Source organism: Bufo gargarizans, chromosome 5 (genome assembly GCF_014858855.1).
Source record: "Bufo gargarizans isolate SCDJY-AF-19 chromosome 5, ASM1485885v1, whole genome shotgun sequence".
NCBI lineage: Eukaryota > Metazoa > Chordata > Amphibia > Anura > Bufonidae > Bufo > Bufo gargarizans.
In genome coordinates this window covers 37,123,713-37,146,313 of record NC_058084.1, presented here as the reverse complement: position 1 = coordinate 37,146,313, position 22,601 = coordinate 37,123,713, and the positions used below count along the sequence as shown (strand labels likewise).

Below are 22,601 nucleotides of genomic sequence, written 5' to 3'. Positions count from 1 at the left end.
TCTAGTATCCTCTAATATACACACTTCCACCTCTAGTATCCTCTTATACACACACTTCCGCCTCTAGTATCCTCTTATATACACACTTCTGCCTCTAGTATCCTCTAATATACACACTTCCACCTCTAGTATCCTCTTATACACACACTTCTGCCTCCAGTGTAATTTATATACACACTTCCGCCTCTAGTATCCTCTCATACACACACTTTCACCTCTAGTATCCTCTTATACACACACTTCTGCCTCCAGTGTAATTTATATACACACTTCCGCCTCTAGTATCCTCTTATATACACACTTCCACCTCTAGTATCCTCTTATATACACACTTCCGCCTCTAGTATCCTCTAATACACACACTTCCACCTCTAGTATCCTCTAATATACACACTTCCGCCTCTAGTATCCTCTTATACACACACTTCCACCTCTAGTATCCTCTTATACACACACTTCTGCCTCCAGTGTCATTTATACACACACTTCCGCTTCTAGTATCCTCTTTTATACACACTTCCGCCTCTAGTATCCTCTAATATACACACTTCCGCCTCTAGTATCCTCTTATACACACACTTCCACCTCTAGTATCCTCTAATATACACACTTCCGCCTCTAGTATCCTCTTATACACACACTTCCACCTCTAGTATCCTCTAATATACACACTTCCGCCTCTAGTATCCTCTTATACACACACTTCCACCTCTAGTATCCTCTAATATACACACTTCCGCCTCTAGTATCCTCTTATACACACACTTCCACCTCTAGTATCCTCTTATACACACACTTCTGCCTCCAGTGTAATTTATATACACACTTCCGCCTCTAGTATCCTCTAATATACACACTTCCACCTCTAGTATCCTCTTATACACACACTTCCGCCTCTAGTATCCTCTTATATACACACTTCTGCCTCTAGTATCCTCTAATATACACACTTCCACCTCTAGTATCCTCTTATACACACACTTCTGCCTCCAGTGTAATTTATATACACACTTCCGCCTCTAGTATCCTCTTATACACACACTTCCACCTCTAGTATCCTCTTATACACACACTTCTGCCTCCAGTGTAATTTATATACACACTTCCGCCTCTAGTATCCTCTTATATACACACTTCCACCTCTAGTATCCTCTTATATACACACTTCCGCCTCTAGTATCCTCTTATATACACACTTCCGCCTCTAGTATCCTCTAATATACACACTTCCACCTCTAGTATCCTCTTATACACACACTTCTGCCTCCAGTGTAATTTATATACACACTTCCGCCTCTAGTATCCTCTTATACACACACTTCCACCTCTAGTATCCTCTTATACACACACTTCTGCCTCCAGTGTAATTTATATACACACTTGCGCCTCTATTATCCTCTTATATAAACACTCCTGCCTCCAGTATCCTCTTATATACACACTTCCGCACCAAGTGTCCTCTTATACACACACTTCTGCCTCCAGTGTCATTTATATACACACTTCCGCTTCTAGTATCCTCTTTTATACACACTTCCGCCTCTAGTATCCTCTAATATACACACTTCCACCTCTAGTATCCTCTAATATACACACTTCCGCCTCTAGTATCCTCTTATACACACACTTCCATCTCTAGTATCCTCTTATACACACACTTCTGCCTCCAGTGTCATTTATACACACACTTCCGCTTCTAGTATCCTCTTTTATACACACTTCCGCCTCTAGTATCCTCTAATATACACACTTCCGCCTCTAGTATCCTCTTATACACACACTTCCACCTCTAGTATCCTCTTATACACACACTTCTGCCTCCAGTGTAATTTATATACACACTTCCGCCTCTAGTATCCTCTTATACACACACTTCCACCTCTAGTATCCTCTTATACACATACTTCTGCCTCCAGTGTAATTTATATACACACTTCCGCCTCTAGTATCCTCTTATATACACACTTCCACATCTAGTATCCTCTTATATACACACTTCCGCCTCTAGTATCCTCTTATATACACACTTCCACCTCTAGTATCCTCTAATATACACACTTCCACCTCTAGTATCCTCTTATACACACACTTCTGCCTCCAGTGTCATTTATATACACACTTCCGCTTCTAGTATCCTCTTATATACACACTTCCACCTCTAGTATCCTCTTATATACACACTTCTGCCTCCAGTATCCTCTTATACACACACTTCTGCCTCCAGTGTAATTTATATACACACTTCCGCTTCTAGTATCCTCTTATATACACACTTCCACCTCTAGTATCCTCTTATATACACACTTCTGCCTCCAGTATCCTCTTATACACACACACTTCCACCTCCAGTATCCTCTTATATACACACTTCCGCCTCCAGTATCCTCTTATATACACACTTCCGCCTCCAGTATCCTCTTATATACACACTTCCGCCTCCAGCATCCTCTTACAACACACTTCCGCCTCCATTATCCTGTTATATACACACTTCCGCCTCCAGCATCCTCTTACACACACACTTCCGCCTCCAGTATCTTCTCATACACACAGTACTTCCGCCTCCAGGCGACATGTTGCGGCTGGAAGATGTGTTGAAAGCGCCATCTTGTGACTGTCATCACGCCATATTGGGAGGGCAAAACAATAAAATGAGTCGGAGGAAGCCGCCATGTTAGGAAGGTCACGGAGCAGTGCCGTAGCTGCGTTGTATCCGGTTACCGGCACTTCGGGCTGATTACTGCTGGTATTCTCCTGCCACCATGTCCACGCCGCCGTTATCAGGGCCCGGCATGCCCGGAGCCGCTGCAGCCCCCGGTGGGTTCCCCGGTCCTCCTGCAGCCGCCGCCGCCGCCGCCGCCGCAGCCACCCGGGAGGTGAACACGGCGACGCTGTGCCGGATCGGGCAGGAGACTGTGCAGGACATCGTGTTCAGGACCATGGAGATCTTCCAGCTGCTGCGGAACATGCAGGTGTGTGCCCTACGGGCCCCTGTAGTGTCCGTGTGCAGGGGCCCCAATTGTCAGTGCCCCCCCCTTAAAGGGGACCGCACTCTTTATACAGTTCTGCCCATCACTGGTGTTTCTACAAGGGTTTTACCAAAGATTTGGCCGGACCTTCCAATATGTAGTCAACATCCTTTAATCCAGCATCTGATAGTCCAGAATGCCTTCCCACAGTGAGCGTCTGATCGTCCAGCGCCAGTTCTTTTCCTGTACTCGCTGTTGGTCGTGTAGACCTCCATGGCTGTGACACCTCCCGGCGGCCTCCATTGCACTGCGCAGTGACATGACCTCACATCCTTATGGACGCCGCCTCACAGCTGCTTGGAGGGGAGCTGGGGTCCAAATTGTAGACGCCCCCTTAAAAGTGGTTTTACTGTGTCCTACCGAAACTCCGTCCATGTGTCTCAACCTTCCCCGAACATTCAGGTTTTGAGGGGATTGAAGCCTCCGACCTGATGGCCGCCATATTGATAATCCCCGCTCCTCTCTTACAGCTCCCTAATGGTGTCAGCTACCATATGGGAACCTACCAGGACCGGCTGGGGAAGCTCCAGGAACACCTGCGGCAGCTCTCCGTCCTCTTCCGGAAACTGAGGTTGGTGTATGACAAGTGCAATGAGAACTGCGCCGGACTGGAGCCCATGTCAGTGGAGGTAGGTGCTCGGCGTCTTCTCACATGAACTGAAAATGGTGGCCATAGAGATTAGATTAAAGGGGTTGTTGTGTCTATGCCCCCATTGTCTGATAGGTACGGGTCCAGCACCTATCTCCTAAATGGAGCCCCGAAGTGAATGGGAGCGGCGGCGGGTCATGCGCGGTGTGCTCCCATTCACTTCTATGGGGAGAGTGCTTGGTGGTGGCCGGAACCAAAGTCCTCCAGCCACCACTTTGGCCCACTCCGTTATCGGTGTAGGTGAGGGTCCCGGAGGAAGGACCCGCACCTATCCTAGCGATATGCCCCCATTGTCTCAGATGAGAATAACCCTTTAATGTCAGCCAAACCCACCAGTTTCAACGGGACTCCCAAACATCTGTTGTGTAAGAGGTCCTCCAGACGCTTCCGCAAAGAAAGATGTAGATCATTTTGATCCTTTTATGCATTTTTTTTAAATGTCTCTATGAAAAAACGCCATTGTTAGATCATGCTGTGGTTGTAAAAAATGCCACAAACACAAAAACAAAGCAGTGTAATAAAAAAAACAAAAAACTGTGTGTGTCCTGCTTCTCAAAATTCCCATAGACGGCTAACATCTGTAAATAAAAGTGGGGAACCAGCCTCAAAGGGGTTTTCCAATAATTTTTTTTTTTTACTGATTACCTAGTATTCATCAGTATTTGATTTGTGGGGGTCTGCCACTTCCTGTTTGAGAAGGAAGTGATGTCACGTTCATTGGTCACATGGCCTAGGAGCGGGTCAGCCCTATAGAAGTGAATGGGGCTGAGCGTGATACCAGGCACAGCTGCTATACGATGTAGGGCGCTGTGCTTGGTAAGCTGAGGCGGCGCTGCCTTCTCAAACAGCAGATCGGCGGGGGTCCCTGGTGTCAGACCCCCACCAATCGGATACTGATGACCTGTCCAGCATCAGTAAAATAAAACTCTTGGCAAACCCCTTTAAGAACCCATTCACGAGCCTCATCTGTGAGAGTATCTCTCCTTCTGCATAACAACCCACCAATATAAATACTTTTTGATGGAGGATGGCAAAAAAATAATAATCTGAAACTGCTGGTATGATTACTGCAGAACCGAATATATATATATATTTATGATACTGTTTTAAAATAAAAATAAAATAATTTTTATTGAAAAGAAAAATGTTTAAACTTTTTTTTTTTTTTTTAAAGGGGTTTTTCCCATCTGGGACATTGATATGCCATCAGTGTCAGATAGATGTGGGTTCCACCTCAGTGACCCGCTCCTATGTAGAGAACAGGGCCCCCGAAGTGAAGGAGAGCCCGCCACCACTCATGGGGGAGCTATTCTGGAGATGGGTGCAGGTCCCAGATGTCAGTGTCCTAGATGGACTTGGATTACTTGATCTCATGCTTTGGATCATGTAGCATCCCTTTCCAGCGGCGTTGGTCTAGATGTGCCGCCCCCTCCCTCCCTGCTTTGTACTGTGTATATAGCGTTAAGGCTGTATTACACTAGTTGATTCCTCAGGCGATTGTCAGGAAGGCGTTCCCTCCCAGCAATGGCCTGCTCGCTAGTGGAGGAGACCGCTGCTATTACAGGCACCGATCTTCTCCACAGCATGGGGAGGAGCGATCGCTATGCCATCGCTCGTCCCCATACTAACTAGTTATTTGCCACCAGCAAATGGTGATCTTCCAGCATGCTGGATGAACAAGCATTTGGGTAATCAGCGGCAGTATTGGACTGCCGGTGTAATACAAGCTTAGACCCCATTATGTATTGTGTACACTGGGTGTTAGACCCCATTATGTATTGTGTACACTGGGTGTTAGACCCCATTATGTATTGTGTACACTGGGTGTTAGACCCCATTATGTATTGTGTACACTGGGTGTTAGACCCCATTGTGTACAGAGTGTTGGACCCCATTATGTATTGTGTACACTGGGTGTTGGACCCCATTATGTATTGTGTACACTAGGTGTTGGACCCCATTATGTATTGTGTACACTGGGTGTTAGAGCCCATTATGTATTGTGTACACTGGGTGTTAGACCCCATTATGTATTGTGTACAGAGTGTTGGACCCCATTATGTATTGTGTACAGAGTGTTGGACCCCATTATGTATTGTGTACAGAGTGTTGGACCCCATTATGTATTGTGTACACTGGGTGTTGGACCCCATTATGTATTGTGTACACTGGGTGTTGGACCCCATTATGTATTGTGTACACTGGGTGTTGGACCCCCATTATGTATTGTGTACAGAGTGTTGGACCCCATTATGTATTGTGTACACTGGGTGTTGGACCCCATTAGTATTGTGGTACACTGGGTGTTGGACCCCATTATGTATTGTGTACACTGGGTGTTGGACCCCATTATGTATTGTGTACACTGGGTGTTGGACCCCATTATGTATTGTGTACACTGGGTGTTGGACCCCATTATGTATTGTGTACACTGGGTGTTGGACCCCATTATGTATTGTGTACACTGGGTGTTGGACCCCATTATGTATTGTGTACACTGGGTGTTGGACCCCATTATGTATTGTGTACACTGGGTGTTGGACCCCATTATGTATTGTGTACACTGGGTGTTGGACCCCATTATGTATTGTGTACACTGGGTGTTGGACCCCATTATGTATTGTGTACACTGGGTGTTGGACCCCATTATGTATTGTGTACACTGGGTGTTGGACCCCATTATGTATTGTGTACACTGGGTGTTGGACCCCATTATGTATTGTGTACACTGGGTGTTGGACCCCATTATGTATTGTGTACACTGGGTGTTGGACCCCATTATGTATTGTGTACACTGGGTGTTGGACCCCATTATGTATTGTGTACACTGGGTGTTGGACCCCATTATGTATGTGTATCACTGGGTGTTGGACTCCCATTATGTATTGTGTACACTTGGGTGTTGGCCCCCCATTATGTATTGTGTACCCTGGGTGTTGGACCCCATTATGTATTGTGTACACTGGGTTGTTGGACCCCCATTAGTATTGTGTACACTGGTGTTGGACCCCATTATGTATTGTGTAAACTGGGTGTTGGACCCCATTATGTATTGTGTACACTGGGTGTGGACCCCTTAGGTATTGTGTACACGGGTGTTTGGAACTCCATTATGTATGTGTCGACACTGGGTGTTTGGACTCCATTATGTATTGTGTACACTGGGTTGTGGACCCCATTATGTATTGTTGTACACTGGGTGTTGGACCCCATTATGTATTGTGTACACTGGGTGTTGGACCCCATTATGTATTGTGTACACTGGGTGTTGGACCCCATTATGTATTGTGTACACTGGGTGTTGGGCTACTTTCACACTTGCGTTCAGAGCGGATCCGTCTGCATTATAGTTTAGAAAACATTGTAAGTGTGAAAGTTGCTCAGACGGATCCGTCCAGAGTTTACATTGAAAGTCAATGGGGGACAGATCAGTTTAAAATTGAGCCATATTGTGTCAAATTCAAACGGATCCGTCCCCATTGACTTACATTGTAAGTCTGGACGGATCCGTTTGCCTCCACACGGCCAGGCGGACACCCGAAAGCTGCAAGTTGCGTTCGGGTGTCCGCCTGCTGAGCGGAGCGGAGGACAAACGGTGCCAGACTGATGCATTCTGAGCGGATCCGCATCCACTCAGAATGCATTAGGGCTGGACGGATGCGTTTGGGGCCGCTTGTGAGAGCCTTCAAACGGAACTCGCAAGCGGAACCCCGAACGCAAGTGTGAAAGTAGCCTTAGACCCCATTATGTCTTGTGGACACTGGGTGTCGGACCCCACAGGGCTCCAGATGGCGACCAAAATGGTCGCCAATGCGACTTAGAATTTACAAATAGGCGACAGGACTTTTTAGTCTTGTCGCCATTTGCGACTAGACCCGCAGCCGCAGCTCTGCCTTTGAATACACTGCGGGGCACACAGGAGCTGATAGTTCTCTGCCCCGCCGCTGATGTTCTTCTCAGCAGCGCAGTGGAGAAGGAGTCTCTCCCTCCCCCTGTGCTGCCGCCGCCAATAGGTAGAGGGATGGGACAAGGAGGGGAGGGGCTGTGGCCACTGCGCCACCAATGAAGATTACTGACCTGTTAATACAAATGCAGGAGGCGGGTGCCGGAATCAAAAAGCCGGCACCCGACCTCTATGACAGGGAGCTGCGATCAGCGGCAGTTAACCCCTCAGGTACTGCACCTGAGGGGTTAACTGCAGCGGATCGCAGCTCCCTGTCATAGAGGTCGGGTGCCGGCTATTTGATTCCGGCACCCGCCTCCTGCATTTGTATTAACAGGTCAGTTATCTTCATTGGTGGCACAGTGCGCCCCCCCTCCCAGTATAATAAACATTGGTGGCGCAGTGCTAATGAGGGTTAAATAAATAAATTAACTCGCCTCCTCCAATTGATCGCGTAGCTGCCGATCTCCTCTTCTTTCTTCAGGACCTGTCAAAGGACCTGTGGTGACATCACTGAGCTCATCACATGGCCCATTACCATGGTGATGTACCATGTGATGAGCACAGTGATGTCACCACAGGTCCTGAAGAAAGAAGAGGAGACCGGCAGCTACTCGATCAATTGGAAGAGGTGAGTTAATTTTATTTTTATTTTTTAACCCTCAATTGACCTTCTACTAAGCATTCTGTATTAAAGAAGGCTATTATTTTCCCTTATAACCATGCGTGAAAATTGCACCGCATCCGCACTTGCTTGCGGATGCTTGCGATTTTTACACAGCCCCATTCACTTCTATGGGGCCTCCGTTGCGTGAAAAACGTACAAAATAGAGCTTGCTGCGATTTTCACGCAATGCACAAGTGATGCGTGAAAATCACCGCTCATGTGCACAGCCCCATAGAAATGAATGGGTTGGGATTTAGTGCGGGTGCAATGCGTTCACCTCACGCATTGCACCCGCGCAGAAATCTCGCCCATGTGAAAGGGGCCTAAGGCTACTTTCACACTTGCGGCAGTGTGATCCGGCAAGCAGTTCCGTCGTTGGAACTGCCTGCCGGATCCGCCGATCTGCATGTGACTGAAAGCATTTGTGAGACGCATTCGGATGCAGATCCATCTCACAAATGCATTGCAAGAACGAATCCATCTCTCCGCTTGTAATGCGGACAGACGGATCCGTCTTGTATCTTTTTACACATTTTTACGGATCCGGCATTAAGGCATGTCTTCAGTTTTTTTCGCCAGAGATAAAAACCGTAGCATGCTACGGTTTTCTCTTTTGCCTGATCAGTCAAAACGACTGAACTGAAGACATCCTGATGCATCCTGAACGGATTACTCTCCATTCGGAATGCATGGGGATAAAACTGATCAGTTCTTTTCCGGTATAGAAAAAGTCCAAACTATTAAATTATTAAAAAATATCTCCTATGCGGTGAGCGCCGTAACAGAAATAATTTAATAAAAACCAATCTGATTCGCCATTTTTTTGTCACCTTGTCACCTTAAAAAAATAGTAAAGGACTGTTCTATTATGGGCCGAACGTTTCCTAAAATGCAAAATGCACGCTGCTTTTTTTTATTTATAAAAATTTTTTTGCGTAGTATTGATTATCGCAATACTATTTTATGGTGACGAAAGCGAATCAAAATTTTGGTATCGAAACAACCCTACGCCAATCTGATCGGCATAGCGTTGTCACGATCCCCAAATTTTGATTCGGTTTCGATTTGGCGACTAAAAACTTAATTTGGCTCCTAAATTTTTCAGTTCAGGAGCCAATGGCTACTAGGTATTTTTTTTAGTCTGGAGCACTGCCCCATTATGTATTGTGTACACTGGGTGTTAGCCCCATTATGTATTGTGTACACTGGGTGTTAGAGCCCATTATGTATTGTGTACACTGGGTGTTAGACCCCATTATGTATTGTGTACACTGGGTGTTAGAGCCCATTATGTATTGTGTACACTGGGTGTTAGAGCCTTTTATGTGTTGTGTACACTGGGTGTTAGAGCCCATTATGTATTGTGTACACTGGGTGTTAGAGCCCATTATGTATTGTGTACACTGGGTGTTAGAGCCCATTATGTATTGTGTACACTGGGTGTTAGAGCCCATTATGTATTGTGTACACTGGGTGTTAGAGCCCATTATGTATTGTGTACACTGGGTGTTAGAGCCCATTATGTATTGTGTACACTGGGTGTTAGAGCCCATTATGTATTGTGTACACTGGGTGTTAGAGCCCATTATGTATTGTGTACACTGGGTGTTAGAGCCCATTATGTATTGTGTACACTGGGTGTTAGACCCCCATCATGTTTTGTGTACACTGGGTGTTAGACCCCATTATGTTTTGTGTACGTTACTTTAGACCTCATGCTCCTTTTTTTTTATCCTTTCTTTGTAGCAACTAATCCCCTACATAGAAGACGACTACTGGAAGAATGAGGACCGTGGCCCGGCCAGTCAGCTGCGGTATGCGAGCGAAGAAAGGAGGGAAATTTTGGAAGTCAATAAGGTAACATACAGAATACGGAAGTGAGGGGAAAGAACATGTAACATGTTTATGAAAGTGACTGGTCTTGTAATTTCCTGAAAGGTAAAAGGCTTCCCGTCAAAATACATCTGCCTAAAAACAGGGATCCGGATTAACATATTTCAGATGGCGACGCTCATGGCATTTGCCCGCGTGACCTTTTTCTCAGGTGCAGAGGTGACTGCAGAGGCCAGTGATTGGCTGCAGTGATTATGTAGGGTAGTCAAGGATGTCATTGTTGCACCAGCATTGCTGGAACGGAGGAGGAGTGGCCGTCTTTTGGTATTCTATAACAATTTGGAGGCCTCCAAAACCCTTTGCTACTTTTTCTCAATTAAAAACACTTTAATTCTAAAATAGTTTTTATTCCTTAATTTTTCTAAACACTTTTGGGGTCATTTATTAAATATTAGGCGTATTTCTGGCGCAGATTGCGATTTTTATTTTTTTCCCTGTGCATGCCAGGTCTAAAAAAGTGGGCATGGCGGGGAAGGGGACGGATGGGGTAGGCCCACCTCTTTACCATTTTCTACTCCCGTTTTAGTTGTAGAAAATGGTCTAAATGTAAGACAGCTAGGAAGGCTTCGGCGGATCCACTGTCAGCGATGGGCCTTATTGAGACCGGCGTCTAAAATGCCCATCTTCATAAATGTGCCCCTTTATTTAGGCTCTCACACATGACAGACCTGGTGCCTTAGTTGGGTTCCCAGCAGCCATGGCAACTCATCAGCACTACAAGATCACCACAGAGGTGCACAAGTGGGCTTGGAGTGGCAGCAACCGCTATCTGTAAAAGCACTTGGGTGTGGACAGCAGCATATGGTGGGTTTATACAGTTGTATGTTACAGCTGTCAGCACAGTTCATGAGTCTACACAATAGTGTGTCTGGTGTATGAATGGTTAACAGTTTGTTTCAATACAGTAAATCATAGAAGTCCACTAAAGCATACATCCAGTATCCACGGAAAACATGTAAATGTAATTTTCTAATATAAAATGTAAATAAAATGATTGATTTACATTGTCTTTTAGCTGTACTTTCCTTTAACTCCAGTATGGGGCAGAATAGCAGGAGACTTGAATTACTGCAGCCCTTTACTTTCTCCTTGCTTAGAAGCAGCTATATAGAAAGTAAGGTAATATAGCACGTTATTATAGCATAACGTACATTATAGCATAGTTGCACAACATAAAAATAGTACCTTTATTGTGTCTGGCCCATGTCCAGAAGCTGAAAAAAAAAAAAAAAACACTTTCTAAAGCTATGCAAATTAGGTCCAGCAAGTGCCTACCAGGCCTCTCTCTGATGTGCCCACATAACCGCTCCCTTTGCAATGCTGTGTCCCGCCCTCCTCTCCTACTTCGTCCTTCTCTGACTCCTCTGGAGGTCACGCGCGAGTGTCAGGCCCGCGCATGTGCATTGCTCTTTCCCTATGGGCAGAGGCACCGATCTAAACAGTGCGCATGCACGGGCCCGGAAGTGACCTGCGCTTGTGTGAGATCTCCAAACCAGAGGAGGAGGACTAAGTAGGAGAGAAGGGCGGGCCAAAGGACTGCAAGGGGAGCTGTTATGTGGGCACATCGGAGAGGGGCCTGGGTACTTGCGGCCAGAACGCTGCACCTGGGCACTTGCGGGACATAATTTGCATATCTTTATAAAGTATTTATTTTTTTTTTTATTTTTTTTTAAGCTTTTGGACGTGGTACTATTTTTATGTTTGCCAACTATGCTATAATGAGATATGAGCGGTCTAAAACACTCAAAGTAGGTGATGGACACCCTTTAAAAGGTGTCTATAGAGGGAACTGATAGCCACTGAAGTCCTGTGATTATAGCAGCCTCTGCACTGATTTAAGCAGTCTATTAGTGATTTGGAAGGAAGTAGAGCAGACATAGAAAGGCCACACATGTGGATTTATGAGCTCCGGAATTGCGGATGGCGGATCTTCAACAATAGTTTTATGTTCATCTTTTAGGTAAGGCTACTTTCACACTAGCGGCAGCCTTCTCCGGCAGGCTGTTTTCCCGCGGGTGAGCAACCTGCCGGATCCATGCTGCTGCTAGTAAACATGTCGAGAGGCGACATGCGACATTCTTGTTGGATTTGTTCATATGATTATTATTTAATTATGAAGTTGTTGTTGTTATTATTATTATTATTATTATTATTATTATTATGTTCTTATCTTCTTACTTTCTTTTTACTCACAGAAACTAAAACAGAAGAATCAACAGCTAAAACAAATTATGGACCAACTACGGAATCTGATCTGGGATATTAACGCAATGTTAGCCATGAGAAACTAAATTGAAACAGTCTTGATTTTGTATTTAATGTTAAATTGAGGGACGTTTTTTGTGTAATAAATGTTGTTTTTCATAATCTTTGTGGAGGGAAGAATTATTCTTCAGAGCTGATCTGCATCAGTCTAGAACAGTGTTTCCCAACCAGTGTGCCTCCAGGTGTTGCAAAACTACAACTCCCAGCATGCCTGCACAGCCAAAGGCTGTCCGGGCATGCTGGGAGTTGTAGTTTTGCAACAGCTGGAGGCACGCTGGTTGGGAAACACTGGTCTAGAATGCTGATCCAATTTCTCATCTTGAACAATTCCTTTAAGAGAGACAACCCATTTTGGCCATGAGCATGACTATGAGTATTACATATATCTCATATAACATGTTATCTTGCAATATAATCTTGAACTCTGGTTACGTTCTAATAAAAGATCAGAGTAATAGGGCAAACGCCAGTTTTTGCAATTATAATTTTTTTTTATTTATTTTTTTGCAAGGTTGATTTTTTTTTTTTTTTTAACCCCTTCACCTTCCACAGAGCCTATTGTTTTGTGTGGTAATATCTTTGGAACGCTTTTACTTATCCAAGCGATTCTAAGATTTTCTCATGAGACAATGTACTTTATGTTAAAGGTAAATTTGAGTTGATATGTTTTATCTTTATTTATTTAAAAAAATCAAAATTTTACTGAAAAATTTCCTATTTTCTAAATTTGAATTTTTCTGCTTTTAAGATGAAACGTGATACCTCATAGAATAGTTATTAATTAACATTTTCCATATGTCTACATTATGTTTTCATCGTTTTGAGAATCGTAAATTTTCAAAATTTTAAGGAGATTTCCAAAATCCACTTTTTTAGGAACTAATTCAGTTTTGAAGACACTTTATAGGGCTTACGTAGTAGAAAGCGCCCATAAATGACCCCATTTTAGAAACTACACCCTCAGGTTATTCAAAACTGATTTTACAAACATGGTTACCCCTTTGTATGTTTCACAAGATTTAAAAGGGAAATGGAGCCGAACTTTAAAAATGTTATTTATTTTTTTGGCAGATTTTCCATTAAAAATTTTTTTTTTCTATAAGCAGAAAGGGTTAACAGCCAAACAAACCTCAATCTTTATTACCCTGATTCTGCAGTTTCCCAAAAAAAAACATGTGTTATCTTAAACTGCTCTACGGGCACATGCCAGGTCGCAGAAGGAAAGGAGAGCTATGTGGTTTTTGGAGGGCATGTTTTTGCTGGAATAGTTTTTTGATGCTATGCTACATTTGAAGTCGCGCTAAGGTAGCCCAACAGTAGCATCCCCCAAAAATTGACCCCATTTTGGAAACTACACTCTTTAAGCAATTTATTGAAGGGTGTTCTGACCACTTTGACTCCACATGCTTTTAATAGAATTTAGAAACACTTGGTTGTTTGTATTGTAAGAAATGACAATTTAATGTTGCAAAGGCTCCCCATTTTCTTATTTTCACAAGGGGTAATGGGAGAAAAAGCACCACAAATTTTGTTAAGCATTTTCTCCTGAACATGGCAACACCCCAGATGTAGTCATAAATTGCTGTTTGGGCACATGGCTGGGATCAGAAGAGAAGGAGCGTCATATGGTTTTTGGAGGGCAGATATTTTGGTGGAACGGCTTACAGGCGCCATGTTCCTATTGATCAGCCTCTGGTCACCAGTACAGCAATTTTCTGACAACCATACATTTTATTTTTCTCTCAACGGAGCATTATCATTGCTTTTATTATGGGGTTCATAAAACTTTTTGATCACTTTTTATTTAGCATTTTGGGAAGCAGGATAAAGATAAGGCGTCAACTCTGCCATTGCTTTTTGGGATTTGGAATTGGGATGAACACCGTGCGGGGAAAAATTACACATTAGCAGTTTTTTTTTTTTTTTTTTACTTTAAACTTTTATTTTTTATGAAAGACACTTTTTATTTTTATTTTTTTGTCCTACTTTGGGACTTCAACATACATGTGTATTGTAATGCATTGACTATCAGCGTATTATCAGTGTAATACACTGACAGGCTGCTTGCCTGTGAGACCCAGGGGGCTGGGTCTTGCAGGCTTCTGTAGAAGGCAAGTCCTGATATCTATGGAAGACATCGGGCTGCCTTTCCAGCCATCAGGTCCCTGTCACCGCAGCACAAGGACCTAATGGGGACCGGGAGGGAGCCCCCCTCCACAAATCCTGTACATGCCGCGGTCAACACTGACCGCAGCATACAGAGGGTTAAAGCCCCGGCATCAGTGAATACACTTGCTGCTGATCCTGCACTCGCCCAATCAGCGCGCCAAACCTGTATGGAGGCTTTTGGGAAGTCACTTCCCGATGCGCTGTAAATGTACAGCGGATGTCGGGAAGGGGTAATGGAAACAGTTCTTAAAACGGATCCCAATGAATCCAAATTCAAATGGACCCCAGTCTCGGCAAGCCCATTGACTTAAAATAGACCCCGATGAGTTTCTGTGGGATATTTCTGGAACTAATTGCACCGTCAATAATTCCAATATTAGATACAAAGGGCAAATTGCCAAAAATAAATTTAGTTGCATTTCTAGACAATTGTGTTTGATCAAAATATGCCAATGCAAACTTCAAATATTATCCTCATGATACATCCGCCCCCCCTTCCCCCTCCTTTCCTTCCATGGAGGAATATTTATCGAGCCCTGCACTCCAGAATTCTGGCTTCCAAACGTGTTTGGGCTTTGCAACTTTTTAGGCTTTTTTGCACAACGTTTTTTCAACATTTTGCATTTTTACAGCTCTCCAGTGGGTGAGAAAATTACTATGATTAGTCTGTCAAGCTGACAGACCTATGTTCGTAACTGTGGCATGCCTGATTTGGCGCAAATGGCAGCTGCCGGCTAGACAAAAACTGTTGCATGCAAAGTTGTTTTTTTTTTGTCTATTTATGACAAAGAGGCTGAATCGTCGCTGGACGCCATTATAGTCAATTGGTATGCGGAAGCGAACTGTAGAATCTGGAATCTGCCGGAGGCTGTTTTGGAGGTCGGTGCTATGCTGTTTTGCAGAGTATCCACCGCCAAAACAGCCTCCGGCAGCGCTATAGACCACCCATCTGTGCTGGTGACCTCACCGGGCTCACTGCTAGACAGAAGTCTCCACTTGGCATAGTGATACGAAGCCTGGTACGTCACCAGCACAAAACAAACACATCCTTGCGCTGTGTGAGTCAGAATGACCAGGCTGAGCATCAGAGCCAGGAAATTCTCCCATACAGCTTGTATCTAGGTTCAGCCCTGAACCCGGAGAACCCCTTTCAGGGCTCATGCACACAACTGTTGTTGTTTTTCAATCTGCAAAACGCAGATACCGGCCGAGTTCATTCTATATTTTGCAGAAGAGCCGACCCCTAATAGAACAGTCCTATCCTTGTCCGTAATGCGAACAACAATAGGACATGTTCTATTTTTCATTTTCTTGCGGAACGGACATACGGAAACAGAATGCACACATACGGGCCGCAAGAAAAACGGGACACTGAAAAAAAATACAGTGGTGTGCACGAGCCCTAACTCCTACTTTAAAAAGTCTCAAAAATTGTTGCAAACTCACTCGCCTGGCATACACAGTGGAGTAACATCTTAAGACAGAAGTGTTAGACTTAAAAGCATCTTAAATGAATCAAATGTATCAAACACCGTGCAACATTTGATAAATTTGGCCCAAATTACGTCAGAGTGAACTCGTTGTTCAGTTTTTATCGCGCACAACTACACTGCAACATGCGTCGCGCGACATTGATGTTGCACAACAATTTTTATAATGATAGTCTATGGTGTCGCACTGCGACACGACAGTAGCAAAAAATCCATCCAATATGGATTTTTCTACGACAGTCGCAGCATGTCACATGGCGAAGTGCAACACCATAGACATCATTATAAAAATTGTCGTGCAACATCAATGTCGCGCGACGCATGTTGCAGTGTAGTTGTGCCCTATGTTGCCGTGTAGCCCTAGCCTAACTGTGACACTGGATCCATCACAATGTACTTTCACAGATTGGAATGACATTCGAAGCCTTCACAGCTGGCACCTGTTAGAAAAGAACCATTTTAAAAATCATCTTTGCTGTTACGTGTTCGGCGTTCCCAGAGGGAACCATGTGTCAGACACACACGCGTCGACGGGAGGGAACATTTCTTTTCTTCAGGGACTTCCTTGTGTTTGTCTTGCCAAGAGAATGTAGATTTATACAGAAACCCCAGTCTGTTCTGCCTGGAAATGATGCACTCAACCTTCTGAAGGCTGCGTACAGCTCGTTACTCTTCCTGTTCCAGAATGTCATCTCTTTACTTGTCATAACCAAAAGACGGGGAGTTTTGTTTTATTGATTTGCATTATGTAGAAAATAAATATTTTTTCTTTAAGGGGTTTGGTTGGGGTCTAATCTCTGGCACCCTTCCAGTTCCTAAGGCCGCTTGCAGACGAGCATGTCCGGACGCGTTCAGTGAAAACTGCGTGATTTTTTGCAAACCAAGCCATTCAGTTTTGTTTGAGATCGCATTCAGTTGTTCAGTTTTTATCGCGCGGGGGCAATGCGATTTAGCAACATCCGTGAAAATCGCATCCGCGCTTGCTTGCGGATGCGATGCGATTTTTACGCAGCCCCATTCACTTCTATGGGGCCAGCGTTTGGTAAAAATCGTTGAATATAGAATATGCTGCGATTTTCACGCAACGCAAAAGTGATGCGTGAAAACCACCGCTCATGTACAAAGACCCATTTAAATGAATGGGTCCGTATTCCGTGCGGGCGCAATGTGTTTGCATCTCGCATTGCACCAGCGCGGAATTCTTGCTCGTGTGAAAGGGGCCTAAGAATGAGGAGTCTGCAGTACTGATTTAATGCTGTGGTCCCTGTAGCTGGCCAGGTAAGACCTGTCCTAGGTTGCTAATACAGCTTATATGTTTATACAGCTAGACCTGCCAATAACCTAAATATAGTTCCCTATGTTTGTGTGTTAAAGACAAAAGCAGAGTTATTTACAGTGACTTCATGTTTGGAATTCATATAACGCCACATGCACACGAACGTTGTTTGTTTCCTTGTCTGTTCCATTTTTTTTTTTTTTGCGGATAGGATGCAGACCCATTCATTTTAATGGGTCCGCAAAAAATGCGAACAGCACACCATGTGCTATCCGCATCCGTATGTCTGTTCCGTATCCCCAGAAAAAAAATATAACATGTCATATTCTTTTCCGTTTTAGGCATTGTTACAATGGATCCGCAAAAAAACAAATCGCTTCCGTTTTATTTTGCGGAGCACAAAATACATACGGTCGTGTGCATGTAGCCTAACATATATATATATATATATATATATTGTGTTCACAGATGCAAAAAATATAATATGTCTTTAAGATTCATTATATGGATGTGAGGTAAGCTCAGTGACACAGCAGAAACAACAGGAAGCATAGAGTTAAACTGTTGTTGCTGGGCAGAAGTATAGATCAATCACAGCCAGCCTCACACACAGCAGGAGTCTTGGCCAATCACAGCCAGCCTCACACACAGCCTGTGTGGGAAATTCCCTAGCAGGAGCTGCTATAAATTATTATTCACCAGAGAGAGAAGCTGAACAGACATTCACTCCACTAAGAGCTGTGTTTTGTGGAAGCAGAGAGGCCAAAATAGGTATTTAAACCCTTAGTGACCACCCATACGTGTTTTTACTGACGTAAACAAAGGGGGTTTTAGCTAAACGGCTGGCTTTAATCAATCATTACATGTACTTAAAATGGTGCATTAAAAACTATAACTTGCCCTGCAAAAAATAAGACCTCATACAAGTACATTTATGAAAAAACTGAAAAGTTCTAGCTCTTGGAATGCAATTTTTAAAAAATGTGCTTGGTCACTAAGGGGTTAAAACAGTTATATAATGTTAATATAGTGATCAGAACTGTATACTGAACTAGTTACGTGTGTGTTGTTTTCTTACAGTTCCACCAATTGCATACGAACGAACTGCTGAGTCATAGAATTGAACTACAAAGTTCATAATCCAAATTCTATTTTCGCAATCCTAATTGGATACAACCATACCCGATCATACTTAACCAATCTGCAAATAGTTACTGCTAACTGCATATTGCAAATTGCGACCAAATTCAGTGAACTATTAGTCAGACCTCAGATATACCTCTCAGAGAGATCATAAAGTGCTTAAATAACTTAAAGTGAGAGTGCAGATACTCAAGAGAGAAATATATCCACCATTTTATGTTGAATGACAAGATTGAACAGTTGAACCACCATCTCATGCATACCGCCATTTTGTGATCTCTTTTCAACACGTGTTATGTACATGGACTATCTGCTGCGGAGGCGGCAGTGTTATATATATGAAGAAAAGTTTGTTAATAAAGAAGTTATTTCAAGCATTTGGTGTGCTCTTTAAACCTACTGTTTCCATAAAGCTGCGCAAGAGGAATTACAGAGTAAGGGTCTATTCACACGTCCGTTTTTTCTTTCCTGATCTGTTCCGTTTTTTGCTGAACAGATCTGGACCAGATCTGGACCCATTCATTTTCAATGGGTCCTGAAAAAAAATCTGACATTGTGCTGTCCGTTTTTTTTCAGGACCCATTGAAAATGAATGGGTCCAGATCTGGTCCAGATCTGTTCAGCAAAAAACGGAACAGATCAGGAAAGAAAAAACGGACGTGTGAATAGACCCTAATAGACAGTCTGGTTAGACTAAAAGTCAGAGATATCAAAATTCTTCTAATGCCACAGCGCAAAAGGCACTTGATAGTGATGCGCCTGCCACAGTCCCTCCACAATCCTGGCTTGCGCAGTGGCACCATGGCCACCCGGCTGTGCAGCAGGCCCCATTTACTTGAATGGAGGTGTGCAGCAGATGACCGGGGCCATTGTGCAGGAAAAACATTAAGGGTCTGCAGGGCTGAATCAGTACTATAGCCCCTTTATTCTCAGGATCAGTGGCAGTCTCAGTAGTCTGACCATTCTAGCGATACTTCATCACTTTGGGCCAATTGGACACCAGACAGGCCTTATCTAGGGCATCTATAATCCTTTACATAGTTTTTAATGGAGGATTGTCTGGGCCTAGGGTCTTGTGCCTCATACCCATAACTATACAGGTATTTTCTTTTCTATATCCAGTTTTTTGGGGGCTTACCTCCTTTTTACAACAACCAAACTAATTTCCAAGAATGTAATAGATTTAAAGGGGTATTCCCTTCTCGGGCATTGGGGGCATATTGCTAGGATGAATTAATTAATTAATAATAATATGTGCTTTGATGGTGATCTAAGGCCTTATGCACACAACCGTATATTTGAATCCGCTTCTGTTCTGCAATTTTGCAGAATGGATGCGGACCCATTCATTTCAATGGGACCGCAAAAGATCGGTACTTCCGTTCCGTGGCCCTGCATAAAAGGTAGAATATGTCCTATTCTTGTCTGCAATTGCAGACAAGAAAAAACATTTCTATCATAGGGCTGGCCGTTCAGTCCCGCAAAATGCGGAATGCACATGGCCGGTATCTGTGTTTATTTGCGGACCCCAAAACACACACAGTCGTTTGAATGAGCTCTAAGTCACAACTACTATTCATGTATTTTATTGAGCACATCCACTGTGCAGGGAGAAAAAGTAAGTGAACCCTTGAATCTAAACTTGTAGATCCTGCTTTAGCAGCTACAAATATCATTTACACAACGTTGAGGAGGAACTTCGGTCATTTCCTCCCTGCAAATGTTTCAATTGATCCATATATTTAGTATGCCTCGCGTGCATAGCCCTCATCGAATCATTCCACAACATCTCGATAGGGTTAGGGTTCATGCACATGAACGTGTTTTTCTTTCTCTGTCAATTCTTTTTTTTATGCGGAACCATTCATTTCAATGGGTCTGCAAAAAACCCGTAAGTTACTCCGTGTGCATTCCCTTTCCATATGTCCGTAGTTCTGCAAAAAAAAATAGAACATGTCCTGGTATTGTCCGCCTTATGTACAAGGATAGTACTGTTCTATTAGGGGCCAGCTGTTCTGTTCTACAAAATATGGAATGCACATGGATCCGTTTTTTGCAGACCGCAAAATACATATAGTCGTGTGCATGAGCCCTTAAAGTCAGGACTCTTTTTGACCATTTCAAAACATCAATCATCTTCTTTTTCCTCTATTCTTTTGTCTTGTTACATCATTCAACAGATCGTCAGCTTGAAGTCGTGAACGGCGCTCATATATTCTCCTGTAAATTGTTTTCATACACCTTTGGCCTCTTTCACACGTCCATGAATCACGGATGTTTGTTCTCTGTTGTCTCCACAGACCGCACATGTGCCCATTGACTTTAATGTGTGTATTCATACATCAGTGGTTTCCCAGAGTCCGTGGTGGCACCACAGAAGCATGCGCTATTCTTGTCAGTGATTACGGATCCCTCACTTTATGAGTCTATGAAAACCACAGACACAACAGGAATGGTATCTGTGTTCTTTCAGTGATTTTAACAGATCATTGGTAGGAGATGCTCTGGCATGGCATTTTCAGCCTAGCAGTGTATGTGGAATAGGTGTGACAGAGAGGGCAAAAAACGGACACGTAGACCTAACACAGATTCTTGACGGCCAGATTCTTCATGACCATCCTGTCACAGATGTCATCACGGACGTGTGAAAGTGGCCTCAGAATTCATTGTTCTCTCAACGTGTCCAGGACCTGAGACAGTAAAGAAGCCCAAACCATGATGGTTCCTTCTACCATGGTTGGAATGAGGTTTTGATGTTATATTGAAGGATTCTTTTTTCTCTAAGCATAGCATTGTGCTAAAGTGTCCTACTTTTGTCTCATTAGTCTATAGGACATATTCCCAGAATCTCTGTGGAACATTCAGGTGGTCTTAAGCAAACTTAAGATGGGATGTAATGTTTTTTGGAAAGCAGTGGCTTTCTTTGTAGTGTCCTTCCATGACGCTGTTTAGTGGTAAAAGAACAATGAGGGAGATTTATCAAACTGGTGTAAAGTAGAACTGCCTCAGTTGCCCATAGCAACCAATCAGATTCCACCTTTCATTTTTCACAGCTCCTTTGGAAAATGAAAGGTGGAATCTGATTGGTTGCTAAGGGCAACTAAGCCATTTCTACTTTACACCAGTTTAATACATCTCCCCCAATACCAATAAATCCATAAAAAGGGATACCATTAAAAAAAGTACACCGCATGGTATTCGCTTTATTTTTGGCCTGTTAGCGGCATATCCCATTGTATGCCTAAAAAATGAAATATGTTGAAGGTCTATGTCTGGAGATCCAGTTAACATAGGCTCTAAACCCAGTGTGAATAGAACCTTATGCTATGAGATTTAGGCCTCATGCACACAACTGTAGCAGGTCCGTGCTCTTATAGCTGCTCGCAAACAGCAAGTCCACAATATACGGGCACTGGCCATGTGCACACTGTCGGATGCGGATCACGGTCCCAATTAGAGTGAATGGGTCCACGTCCACAGACGGAAGGCACGTGGTTGGTGCCTGTGCATGGCGGACCACAATTTGTGGTCCGCAGCACAGGCACAGCCGGCACACAGTCGAGTGCATGAGTCGTTAATGAAGGGAGAGCTTCCGCAGAGATGTGCTATCTCTGAAGCTCCCAGTTGATTCATTTTAATGGCAGCTCACCTGCAGCTTCTCATCTACTCTGGGAGGTCAGCTAATTGTGGGAGACGTCTTAGAGCCCTTGCACACGACCGTATGCCCTCTGAGACATAGGGTCCATGAGCGGGCCATATATCCCAGAGCGGCATTGATTGCGCACTGGAGTACACAGCATCATAGATTACAATGATGCTGTGCACGTTGGGCCACCTGCGGGACTATTGATCTTATGAGTGTGGGGCAATAGCCCTACGGGTGGCCCGACATGCACAGCATCATTGTAATCTATGATGCTGTGTACTCCCGTGCGCACATTCTATGCCGATCCGGGACATATGGCCCGCTCATTGACAGTATGTCTCGGAGGGCATACGGTCGTGTGCAATGGCCCTTAGATGGTAAGTGGTAGCCTCTCTAGTCTCGTGAACACATGAAAACATAAAAGCAACTCA

The 22,601-nt window shown here is 43.9% G+C and overlaps 1 protein-coding gene across 1 annotated transcript; it reads left to right on the top strand.

The window, feature by feature from the left end:
• The first annotated feature begins 2,642 nt into the window (after nt 1–2,642).
• On the top strand, nt 2,643–12,548 carry MED30 (mediator complex subunit 30). Its single transcript, XM_044295222.1, has 4 exons — nt 2,643–2,972; nt 3,500–3,658; nt 10,035–10,145; nt 12,377–12,548. Exons 1-4 carry the CDS (start codon nt 2,763–2,765, stop codon nt 12,470–12,472), a joined length of 576 nt encoding a protein of 191 aa, XP_044151157.1. The 5' UTR covers nt 2,643–2,762; the 3' UTR covers nt 12,473–12,548.
• Nucleotides 12,549–22,601: the final 10,053 nt, after the last annotated feature.

Coding starts and splice junctions, on each gene's coding strand:
- MED30 (XM_044295222.1), top strand. CDS start 2,763: ATGTCCACGCCGCCGTTATCAGGGCCCGGCATGCCCGGAGCCGCTGCA. Junction 2,973..3,499: donor AGCTGCTGCGGAACATGCAG/GTGTGTGCCCTA, acceptor CCTCTCTTACAG/CTCCCTAATGGTGTCAGCTA. Junction 3,659..10,034: donor TGGAGCCCATGTCAGTGGAG/GTAGGTGCTCGG, acceptor CTTTCTTTGTAG/CAACTAATCCCCTACATAGA.